The sequence below is a fragment of the Cyprinus carpio genome, chromosome B18, assembly GCF_018340385.1.
Source record: "Cyprinus carpio isolate SPL01 chromosome B18, ASM1834038v1, whole genome shotgun sequence".
In the NCBI taxonomy this organism is placed as follows: Eukaryota; Metazoa; Chordata; class Actinopteri; order Cypriniformes; family Cyprinidae; genus Cyprinus; species Cyprinus carpio.
Genome location: NC_056614.1, coordinates 116,905 through 129,787, shown reverse-complemented (window position 1 = coordinate 129,787; position 12,883 = coordinate 116,905). Strand labels below are relative to the sequence as shown.

The 12,883-nt window shown below is 39.0% G+C and overlaps 1 protein-coding gene across 5 annotated transcripts in view; it reads right to left on the bottom strand.

Annotated features, from left to right (window-relative positions):
• Positions 1-12,883, bottom strand: part of tspan4a (tetraspanin 4a) — a 61,796-nt gene that overhangs the window by 26,623 nt on the left and 22,290 nt on the right. For all 5 annotated transcript variants that reach the window (XM_042743446.1, XM_042743447.1, XM_042743448.1 and 2 more), the window contains one exon: positions 1,068-1,259. In XM_042743446.1, coding sequence (XP_042599380.1) covers positions 1,068-1,259 — 192 coding nt within the window. The remainder of the gene's footprint in view (positions 1-1,067; positions 1,260-12,883) is intronic.

Here is a 12,883-nt window from a genome sequence, read left to right as displayed (position 1 = left end):
ACGGGCCGATATCTGCATCTGTCCCGGGATGCTCTCATACTGAATGTAGGTCTCTCTGTCTTCCAGAACCATCCTCTGTGCTTTAAAAGATACTCGAGTCAGAGAATCAGCATACAGATTTGACTATCACCTCACAAAACCATGGAACTACTGTTTGAAATCAGGGCTTTCCAAGCGAGTCCAACTCTCTAACCATTAGGCCACGACGTCCCCAATATGAGGGAGACATCTGAAGTGTGCAGGGCTGCAGACGCTCCAGAAACATCTTGAACCATCATTTATAAAATATAATTATTGTAGATAACATATTTTGACGTATTATTGACAGATTTTAAATAAATAATTTTATGCAATTAGAACAACTTGTGTCTCTTTCTGTGTTCCTGAAGTATCTCTGCTAATGTCTTTTCCCACATTCCTTTGGTGCGTTCAAGTTCTCCTGAGAAGTTGGGAATCATGACTACGGCGTCAGGTAATATCAGCACTCAGCAGTGCCTCTCATCCAATAAGATCCAAGGACCAGAACCAATCGTTATGGTTTAGTTAAGGCCTTTTTATTATGTTATGACTTCTGTTGTTGTTTTATGACATTTCCACTGTGACCTGTACTGTTGTCCCAGTGTAACAGCGAATGATGACATGCATTCAGTACGGTCCTGTTTGAATGATCTATTTTTCTTGTTAATCCTTATTAACACCAGTAGATGATGGCAATTAGCTTTTTTTTTTTTAAAAATAATCTTGCCGTCCTGTCAGCTTACAGCAGAAACACTGGGTTTAATCCTTACAGACATGTTCATGTTCACCTGTTCCTCATGGATTGAAATGATGCTAATAAGCTTTACTCACAGGTGCTAATATGAACCCCCAACTGCTCCCCGGGCGCCGCAGCATAAATGATGCCCACTGCTCCGTGTGTGTGTGTGTGTATACTTTGGATGGGTTAAATGCAGAGCACGAATTCTGAGTATGGGTCACTATACTTGGCTGTATGTCACTTCACTTCAAACAGTGTGTTTAGTTTGCTTCTTCCTCATTAAGCATACTAGCATGTTTGGTTTACTTACGCTCAGGAGTAAGGGCCGATTCTCTTTGACCGCGCCCACACAGCCCAGGCAGCCAATCACCATGATGATGCTTCCCACAGCAATGAGCAGATTGGCGGCAGAGAGCGACGGTAGAGATGAGGAGAGGGTGGCGAAGTTTCCCTGTGTGATGGAAAGCCAAACTCCTACTCCCAGAATCCCACAGCCGCCCAGCTGAGAGAGAGAACAACACAGAGATGAAGGAGACACTCAAAACTACACAATAACAGGCTCACACACACACGTATTATACAATCGACATGCCACTTATCAAGAATTGGACATTTCTACTTATTAAATAGGGCATGTTCTCTTCCTCACTGAGAGGGAGATGTGCTGGTATTTATAAAACATTGCTCTGGCTCATTAAAATGCAGTCTGTCAGTACGGCGGATGTAAAGTGCTGTAGAACACCGTGGTGACAAAATATCTGTTGTCTTCTTTAAAATCTGTTTTGAAAAGGGTCTGTTTCACTAGCCCTAACCCTAACCCTAACCCTATTTGCTTTAAGATGTCAGATTGACCCGTACTCAAGCATGCGCTCTTAATTCACAAAAAAAAAAAAAAAAAAAAAAAAAAAACCTTTCTTCTCATATATCATCAAAATTAGTTCAAATTGAAATTTAACTCTAAACTGCTTCATCCAGCAGATCAGCTTTGTGTGCATGCATGTGTGTGTGTTTGTATTAAGTTAAAAAGTTGTGACTGTTAGGCAGGCAGTTCCCTTTGACTGTAATGAATTCTGATTTGCTAGAGATTATTAATAATAATAATACTTCCTTACATTTATATAGCGCTTTTCTAGGCACTCAAAGTGCTTTACATTGTGAGGGGTTGTCTCCTCATTCACCACCAGTGTGCAGCATCCAACTGGATGATGTGACGGCAGCCATAGTGCACCAGAACGCCCCCCAACACACACCAGCTTACTTTTTATTAAATAACAACTGAAACTGGACGCCAACAATTATGCTAAAATCATTATATTCACCAGCTGAGTAATGAGGAAATCCCCTTGTTTAACTGATCACCGTCGGTCACCATCTGATACCAAGGCCATATGAAGAGGCAGGAATAAGATGATTGAGGTTACCTCAATACTGATTGCTCTGCGATTAATTTCTTAAGCTGCTTTATTGTAAGAACTTACAGTGGGTACGGAAAGTATTCAGACCCCCTTAAATTTTTCACTCTTTGTTATATTGCAGCCATTTGCTAAAATCATTTAAGTTCATTTTTTTTCCTCATTAATGTACACACAGAACCCCATATTGACAGAAACAGTCTGAGGTCCTGAGCACTCTGGAGAAGGTTTTCGTCCAGGATATCCCTGTACTTGGCCGCATTCATCTTTCCCTCGATTGCAACCAGTCGTCCTGTCCCTGCTGCTGAAAAACACCCCTGCAGCATGATGCTGCCACCACCATGCTTCACTGTTGGGACTGTAATGGACAGGTGATGAGCAGTGCCTGGTTTTTCCCACACATACCGCTTAGAATTAAGGCCAAAAAGTTCTATCTAGGTCTCATCAGACCGGAGAATCTTATTTCTCACCATCTTGGAGTCCTTCAGGTGTTTTTTCATGTGTCTTGCACTGAGGAGAGGCTTCCGTCGGGCCACTCTGCCATAAAGCCCAGACTGGTGGAGGGCTGCAGTGATGGTTGACTTTCTACAACTTTCTCCCATCTCCCGACTGCATCTCTGTAGCTCAGCCACAGTGATCTTTGGGTTCTTCTTTACCTCTCTCACCAAGGCTCTTCTCACCCGATAGCTCAGTTTGGCCGGACGGTCAGCTCTAGGAAGGGTTCTGGTCGTCCCAAACGTCTTCCATTTAAGGATTATGGAGGCCACTGTGCTCTTAGGAACCTTAAGTGCAGCAGAAAATTTTTTTGTAACCTTGATCAGATCTGTGCCTTGCCACAGTTCTGTCTCTGAGCTCTTCAGGCAGTTCCTTTGACCTCATGATTCTCATTTGCTCTGACATGCACTGTGAGCTGTAAGGTCTTATATAGACAGGTGTGTGGCTTTCCTAATCAAGTCCAATCAGTATAATCAAACACAGCTAGAATAAAATCAAGGTGTAGAACCATCTCAAGGATGATCAGAAGAAATGGACAGCACCTGAGTTAAATATATGTGTCACAGCAAAGGGTCTGAATACTTAGGACCATGTGATATTTCAGTTTTTCTTTTTTAATAAATCTGCAAAAATGTCAACAATTCTGTGTCTTTCTGTCAATATGGGGTGCTGTGTGTACATTAATGAGGAAAAAAAAAATAACTTTAGCAAATGGCTGCAATATAACAAAGAGTGAAAAATTTAAGGGGGTCTGAATACTTTCCGTACCCACTGTATATGTAAATGTTAATGTGAGGTTCATGCAAGAAATGTCCTTCACATATAAAGCCCAAATGTGCTGCTGTAGTGTCAGCTAGTCAGAGTGTTTGGATGGAAATGAGTCTAACGAGTCCAAACCTGCGTCTGTCTTTTCATTAATGTTAAAAGGTACATGTGGGAGATGCTGGTGAATTAAGCTCTGATCACTTCACAGTTTCTGAACTCAGATTATCACACTCTTGATCCTGGCTATGAAACTAACCTCAACCCTACGTGTATCCAAACTCAACCGGAGCAAAGCCCATCTCACTAGAATTCTCAAGAACAACATGTGTACAAAGTTAACACATTGAATCAAATGCTTCATTTATGGAACTATGTACATAGTAGTTTAAGGCACCTCATACTGAAGTTTAGACTTTTAAATATCTTTACAGAATCAGTGAACGTGGATCAGTCATTGCACAGTTTTGTCAGGTAACCATTTATGACCTAAAAATGACCCTGATCCAATCGACCCCTCTGCAATGACTTCCACTCATGTGCTTTCTGATTGTGTTGTTTATAAATGATAAAGCAATCAAATGATTTCAGATCAGACTGTATATTTGGACATGTATAAAAGCTTGCTACAATAACCTAGATGTCTGAAAATCTATTTGAACCATCACTTATCTATCATTAACCTGAAGACCATGTGAACAAAAGTAAGGAGTTTTCATGTAAACATGTTTGGGCACTAAAGCAGGGTTATTCCTGGATTTTGACAATACTTTTTTGATTTTGATTTTGCATGTGGTTTGAATTGCTTCATGTTTCTCTCTCAAGTCTAAAGGATTTAGACTGTTGTAAAGAAATACACTTCTATGGTGGACACATTTGGCTGGGTTGTTTGACAACAGTGATGCTCTGAGATGGTTCAACTCTCAGCCAGTGTGTGAGGATGCAGGACGTCTGGATCTCTTCCAAGGTGTCTTCTTGTCTCTCCAACACCCTGCTGCTCACACACCTGTTCTTCTGTTCCTCTCTTCATCTCTCTCACTTCCTTCATCCCTTCATTCATGCGGTTCACACAGACTCTGCTTTCTACACTCTCCTGCCTCGTTAGCGGACAGTGTGGCTCACTGTGTCATCATTAGCGGCTGCTAACTCATTTATGCAGGTGTGAAGCGTGTTTGTCTTGCTGATTTGGGTCAGCGTGTTCTCCAGGGCCGGTGTGCTGCAGATACAGGGACGCAGTTACATGAGCTCAATGCTGCCTTACTGCAATATTTATATGAAGGCACGCCGAGCCGTTAGCTGAGCACCGGCACAGACACACACAGTCCAGGCTCTGCTTCCTTAAGTTCTTGTTTCTTAAGCACCCTCTTTGTCTAGATCATGGACACCAGCATCAGGATGAGACTGTCACTGTTGGGAACGTTACTTTAAACAAGTAGTTAGTTATAGTTACTCACTACTTGTTCCAAAAAGTAACTGAGTTAATAACTGAATTACTCTATAATAAAAGTAACTCGTTACCAGGGAAAGTAGCTATTTGCGTTACTGTTAAAAAAAAAGTTGCTATATGTCAAAGAATTTGTATTTTCTTGAGCAGTTTTCACAAGTCAGTTGAAACGAGAAAAGATCTAGCTTTTGCTGCTTGGAGGACTTTGCTCCGAGTCCTTCTTTGCTAGTGGATGGCGAGCTATCATCTGTGGTGGAGATATTGGTGTTTTTGGTGACTAGCTTTGTAGATGCGTGTGTCGTTGTGAGATGCTTCATTAAATTAGAGTTGCTTACAACGGATGTCGACAAAGTCTTCGCTCCTGGACATAATGTACACATTACATGCACGTTCTTGCCTTTGACCACAATGAATTTGAAGTAGTGCTTATATCTCCACCTTGAAAATGCCAACTTTTCATCGGATTGCTCCTGACTCGCCATCTCTGCTGCTGCTGCGAATCTCTGTTTAGCTGTTGTGTGTGTGTGTGTGTCTGGCGCCACTGGCGCATGTGCTGGCATGTGTGTTAAAACACTGGCTCTGATTGGCTACCATGAAACACATGACTCTGCCTTAGCCAATCATAATCGCTTATCTCGTTATTAACTCACCTCCTCACTAGCTGTGTGAGCCAGGGGTGCGTTCGGATTTCACAGTTTATTCAATCAATGCATAGTAACGCACCGCATTTAACGTCCAGTAATGTTAACGCCGTTGTAACGACGGGAAAAGTAATTAGTTAGATTACCCCGTTACTGAAAAAATAACATCGTTACCTAAATTCCAAACACTGGAGACTGTGTATTAGAGATGCTGGAGGCTGTAAAGAGCTGCTATTGCACATTCACACGGCTCGTCTACACAGAGCAAACAAACTGATCTGATTCTGATCTGCCATTCTGTGATCATCCTGTAGTCCATTCAAAATACATAAACGCATGTGATTTTTATGTCATAAACATGACACATTTAGTCACACACACACACAGACACTCACTCACTCACTCGCTTACTCACTCACACACACACTCACACTCACAGACACACATACACACACACACACACACACACACACATACACACACACACACACACACACACACACACACACACACACACTCACACACTCACACCTACACTCACACTCACACTCACTCACTCACTCACACACACACACACACACACACACACACACACACACACACACACACACAGACACACATACACACACACACTCACACCTACACTCACACTCACTCACTCACACACACTCACTAACTCACTCATAACCCCAAACATAACTCCAGGTATTTATTCAATACACTGGCTAAATTAATGAAAAATAAAGCATCAACAAGTGTTGAAATTTCCCAACAGCACAGCAGTAATGACTTTATGAGCTACTTTACTTCTAAGTTCGATAATATTAGAGATAAAATTGTAACCATGCAGCCGTCAGCTACAGTATCACATCATACAGTGCACTAAAGATCCCCTGAGGAACAGTTCCAGTCATTCTCTACTATAGGACTAACTATAGTATTATTTGGATAAAAAGCATCTGCTAAATGATTAAATGTAAATGTAATGTAAATATAGGAGAGGAAGAATTGTATAAATTGTTAAATCATCTAAACCAACAACATGTATGTTAGGCCCTATTCCATCTAAGCTCCTAAAAGAGGTGCTTCCAGAAGTCATAGATCATCTTCTGACTATTATTAATTTGTCGTTGTCATTAGGATATGTCCCCAAAACCTTCAAACTGGCTGTTATTAAGCCTCCTTGGTTCGAAACCACAACTAGACCCCAAAGAACTAGTTAATTATAGACCGATCTCAAATCTCCCTTTTCTTACCCTCACAATTATATTCCTTCGTAGAGAAAAATGGTCTCTGTGAGGATTTCCAGTCAGGATTTAGACCGTATCATAGTACTGAGACTCCTCTCCTTAGAGTTACAAATGACCTGCTCTTATCATCTGATCGTGGTTGTATCCCTCTATTAGTGCTATTGGATCTTAGTGCTGCATTCGACACTATTGACCACAACATTCTTTTGCATAGACTTGAAAACTTTGTTGGCATTAATGGAAGTGCATTAGCATGGTTTAAATCATACTTATATGACTGCCATCAATTCGTAGCAGTGAATGAAGAGGTATCATATCGATCACAAGTGCAGTGTGGAGTACCTCAAGGCTCAGTACTAGGACCATTACTCTTCACGCTTTACATGTTACCCTTGGGAGATATCATCAGGAAACACTGTGTTAGCTTTCACTGTTATGCTGATGATACTCAACTCTATATTTCTTTGTGGCCCGGTGAAATATACCAATTTGAAAAACTAACGGATTGCATAGTTGATATAAAAAACTGGATGATGAATAATTTCTTACTGCTAAATTCTGAAAAAACAGAGGTGTTAATTATAGGACCTAAAAACTCTGCATGTAATAACCTAGAACGCTGTCTAAGACTTGATGGCTGCTCTGTCAATTCTTCATCATCAGTTAGGAACCTAGTCTCAAAAATATATATCAAAGCCACGTTTCTAGCATTTGTAAAACTGCATTTTTCCATCTCAAAAATATATCTAAATTACAACCTATGCTCTCAATGTCAAATGCAGAAATGTTAATCCATGCATTTATGACCTCAAGGTTAGGGAGGCAGACACACTCTTGCAGTTCAAATCTAGATTAAAGACCTACCTCTTTAACCTGGCTTACACATAACATACTAATACACTTCTAATATCCAAATTTGTTAAAGGATTTTAGGCTGCATTAATTAGGTAAACTGGAACCGGGAACATTTCCCATAACACCCGATGTACTTGTTACATCATTAGAAGAATGGCATCTACACTCATATTAGTCTGTTTCTCTCTTATTCTGAGGTCACCGTAGCCACCAGATCCAGTATGTATCCAGCCCAGATGGTGGATCAGCACCTAGAAAGGACCTCTACAGCCCTGAATGTCAGCGGAGACCAGGACAACTAGATGAGCACCAGATTCCCTGTAAAGACCTTGTCTCAGACGACCACCGGGACAAGACCACAGAAAACAGCCCTCTGCACAATCTGACTTTGCTGCAGCCTGGAATTGAACTACTGGTTTCGTCTGGTCAGAGGAGAACTGGCCCCCGACTGAACCTGGTTTCTTCCAAGGTTTTTTCTCCATTCTGTCACTGATGGAGTTTTGGTTCCTTGCCGCTGTCGCCTACGGCTTGCTTAGTTGGGCACACTTCATTTACAGCGATACCGTTGACTTGATTGCAAATGATTGCACAGATACTATTTAAACTAAACTGAGCTGCATGATGATAATGAATTCAATGATGAACTGCCTTTAACTGTCATTTTGCATTATTGACACACTGTTTTCCTAATTAATGTTGTTCAGTTGCTTTGACACAATCTGTTTTGTTTTAAGTGCTATATAAATAAAGGTGACTTTACATGACTTGACACACACACTCACAAACACTCACTCACTCACTCACTCACTCACTCACTCACTTATTCTCTCTCTCTCTCTCTCTCTCTCTCTCACACACACACACACACACACACACACACAGCCTATCAATGCCATGTTTGTCATATATTAGCCTGGAGTTTGAATTTTTACTTATAAAATGGCACTCTGCTCACAATTGATTTCAATACTTTGCTGTAAGATATGCAAGAACACACAGCAAACAAAATACTGGGTAAACTAGACCATTTTCTATAGTTTTTAATCAGTGCTTTTCAGTATTAAATGAACTATATTTATATTTGACATTTCTCTCCACAATCTTGGAAGGATGTTTTCACTACAAAGAACGTATGGGATGCTTCTTTGAATATTGCTTACAATTACGATGCCTTAAAATGCTGTCTACATTGGAGCAGATGTTCTGGAGTTCAGCAGCAGCAACACTGAAACCATAAAAAAAAAAAAAAAAATAGCATTACATTTTTCATCCCATCTTTGTAGAGCCAAGATAAAAAGCTACAGTTTTGATTCGATCCCATGCTGCCTTTATTTATTTGCACAGGGAATGAAGTCACGTGTGTTGACTGACTAGGCAAGCCATCTATCAACAGTTTTATGCTGAGCACAGCTTGATCAGTGGAGCAGTTATTTGCCACGGCAAGCCAATGAAGCGTTCAGGAGGCCTGTGATCAGAAGTATGTCAGGGTTCTATCAATAAATGCTCCAGATTGCACTGAGCAAAACATTCAGTGACCGCCAGGAAAACAGAGTTTCACTATGCATCTTAAACTGTTTTCAGAAAGAGCACTGTCCTGTGATGCTCAAACAGCACGGCAGCACAGATGAACACATGCTTCATTTGGCTGTTATCTGTCAGAAACATAATGTATGTTATCATCTTTATGCCAGTGATACACAGCTTTATCTGCCTATAAAAATGGTGGATAATTCGGCATTACAGTCTCTTGTTGCATGTGTTAATGATATTAAGGAATGGATGGCAGCAAACTTTCTTCACGAATGAATCAGACTGACTTGATAATGTTTGGCCCTCCAAGTGTTTCTGAACCCATAATTAATCAATTAGGTTCATTTAAATCTAAGGTACATAATCATGCAAAGAGTCTTGGAGTCATTTCTGACACAGAGTTAAAGTTTGATAAGCATATTAATTCTGTGGTTAGGGGTGTTTTTTTCCAATTAAAGAATATAGCAAAATTGAAACCTTTTCTGTCTTTTAATGATTTGAAAGTTGTTATCCATGCTTTTATCATATCCAGACTGGACTATTGTAATTCCTTGTACTATGGTGTTTCTCATGCATCAATTTCAGCTGCTAGGCTTTTAACTGGGACTAGGAAATTTGTAAGTATAACACTAGTACTGGCCTCCCTTCATTGGCTTCCAGTTAAATTCTGGATTCAGTATAAGTTATTATTACTTGTTTTTAAAGGTTTAAATGGACTGGCACCAAGTTATATTAGTGAACTTCTTCAGCAGCATACATTATCCAGGCCCTTGCGATCTACACAAAGACTCCAGCTAGTTGTTCCCAAGTCTTGATTAAAATCAAAAGGAGACAGGGCCTTTTCTGTTGCAGCTCCTTCTCTATGAAATAGTTTACCCCTCCATGTTAGATCTTGTGCCTCTCTTTATGTTTTTAAATCTCATTTAAAGACTTATCCCTTTTCTCTTGCATTTGACTGTAATTAATTGTATCTATTTTTGTGATGTGTTAATGTGTTTCATAATTTTAAACTGTATGTGTTATGTCTAATTTGGAAAGCACCTTGGCCAACGTCTGTTGTTTTTAAATGTGCTATATAAATAAAACAGAACAGAACAGAACATGTTGCACTGGATTCTTCTGTCTGAAATCTATGAAAAGAAGGGTTGTAATGCAGGGTTTAAAGCCTGCTGTGTAGGATTAGAGTATTTTCTTGCTCATTTCTAGGGATTTCTGCTCAGTTGAACATCCAGTGGAGGACTATTGTGCTAAAAAAGAAAATCATAGAGCATCCAAAATCGTGTTGGTTCCTCTGACGGCTCGGTTAGCTACAGCAGTGCATATACATTCACATGTTACTGAACACTTTACAACAGCGGGCAAAGTGCCCTCAGGTACGCCGTTACATATTCAATTCAATTCACATTTATTTTTATAGTGCTTTTCACAATACATATTTCAAAGCAGCTTCACAGAAAATTATATTTCTACTGTACAATCACAGTTTTTTAAAATTGCTTAAACACTAAAAGTGATACTTGAGGCCCACTTAGTGAAACCATTCACTCATCATATATCTAATCTTTAGACCAAGCCTGCAAAACTATAAGCACATTACATGTTTTAAACTCAGTTTGATATTGTAAAACAAACATGCATACAAGCCAAGTCAGAAAGTCAACTTTCTAATATAGATTGTTTCACAGCTGCTTCACAATGGAATCAAATTCACATTCTTCTGTAAAGCCGCTAACAAGTCAACAGTGTCATTCTACAACTTTAGACAGTCCAGTATTGATTCAGTTCAGTTCCATAACTGTGTAAAATTTATCAGTCATATGTACAGTATATACAGTGTATATGTGCATATGACAAACTCCTGTGCTCCACTGCACTCTGAACAAGAAAAAGACAAATAAGAGCAGTGTTTTACATTTTTCACATCTGTGTCAGTGGCGAACGGGACACCCCCACAGCCCCTGCTGTGCATTGGGGGCCCCGGCCTTTTTGGGGAGCCCAGTCGCAGGACATTCTAAAAGGCAGTGCTTCAAGACACTGCAAAAGACGCGAGACATAAGTGCAAAGGTAGTGCAGTGGAGCGGGTTTAATAATGTTCTAAAACAACCGGGGAAAATCTTTTTTTTTTCTTCTCACATTTCACTTGTCATAAACACTATACATCTAAAACAGCCACACCGCAATCAAAGTGGATATTTTTATGATTAAAGTGGCTTCGAGCCCCACACATGACATGCAGGAAAAAAAAATAGTAAAAGGTGCACACAATATAATTCGTTCCTTCATTTTACTAAATCGTGCACACAACATAGGCTACTGACTTGTTCCCTCCTTTTAAGTAAATTGTGCGCACGACATAATAATTCATTCATTAATTTGATTCAACTAAATCCTGGCCACGATTTAGTAATATTGTGCACACAATTTAGTAAAATGAGAAAGCAAATTCGTCCTTTTAACAAATTCAAGCTTTCAGGTTTCATGCATTTGCATGTGACGTGATGGTTTCTGTATGTTTTAAGCAGGGCTTAAAACGAAAAGAAGAATAAAAAAAATGTAAAAAATAAAAAACGGTTCAATACGAGCAAAATCTGCATTTTACCGGTTTCTGTTCATGAGTTTCTCTGTAATATTACCGTTCTAAAACCGGTTTGAGAAAAAAATTGTTAGCATTGTTTTTTAAACTTTGTCTTTGCCAATAATAATAATAATAAAAAAAAAAAAAAAAAAAAAATAATAATAAAGTAGGCTACACTGCGTTTACTCTCTGCAACTCAAAAAGAAAAAAAATCTTGTAGCCTACATTGCGCTTAGTCATTTTTCTAGATTTTGGCCAAATGTTTTAAACGAAAAAACAAAACAAACAAACAAAAAAAAAAAAAACCTGTGATGGCTATAAAGACATAGATTCAAGATATTAAAAATGTTGACTGTATGGTTAAAAAAAACGCTACTTGTATAAAATTGCGCTTTGAGAGGAAAAAACACATCACATTTTATTATATTACATTTATATTATATTACATTCAGAAATAATGTAGACTAAAATACCGGTAAATCAAAATGTTTACAAACATTATAAACACAGGCTATTTTATTCCCTTCCCTCCATAACAAATCCTCTAAAGTTAACAGTATTTAGGCTATGTAAACTTCAAGCTGAAAACAAATTAATTTAAAGGGAAACTGAAGCCTTCTCTCTTTTGGCACAAATCCAAATGTTTCCAAATGCAACATATTTGGATGCTAAAATAATATTTATTAGTATAGGTTTTACACTTAACTCACATTATTGACGTCAATCATTATCCTTCACAAAGGCTATAACAAAACAGTGAGGCGCTGGTCTATTTCAATTGAGCATTTTACAAAAGCACATACTTTTGTATGTATCTTTATATGTATTATACTTAATGCGAGTTAAGTGTAAAACCTATACTAATAAATATTATTTTAGCATCCAAATATGTCGCATATGGAAACATCTGGATTCGTGCCGAACGAGAGAAGGCTTCAGTTTCCCTTTAAATTAATTTGTTTTCAGCTTATATGTATTATATTTTGATAATGAACAGGCTGCGATGTCAATGTAGCAAAAATGTTGTGTGTGCGAGTGAGGCGCCAGCGTGATCACTGCATTGTTTTTCCAACTGTTAATCGTAATTTAGTCATATACCAATGTTGGTTGATCATACAACAAGACATCATTCATCACTGTAACGCCTTGGCAAAATAATAAT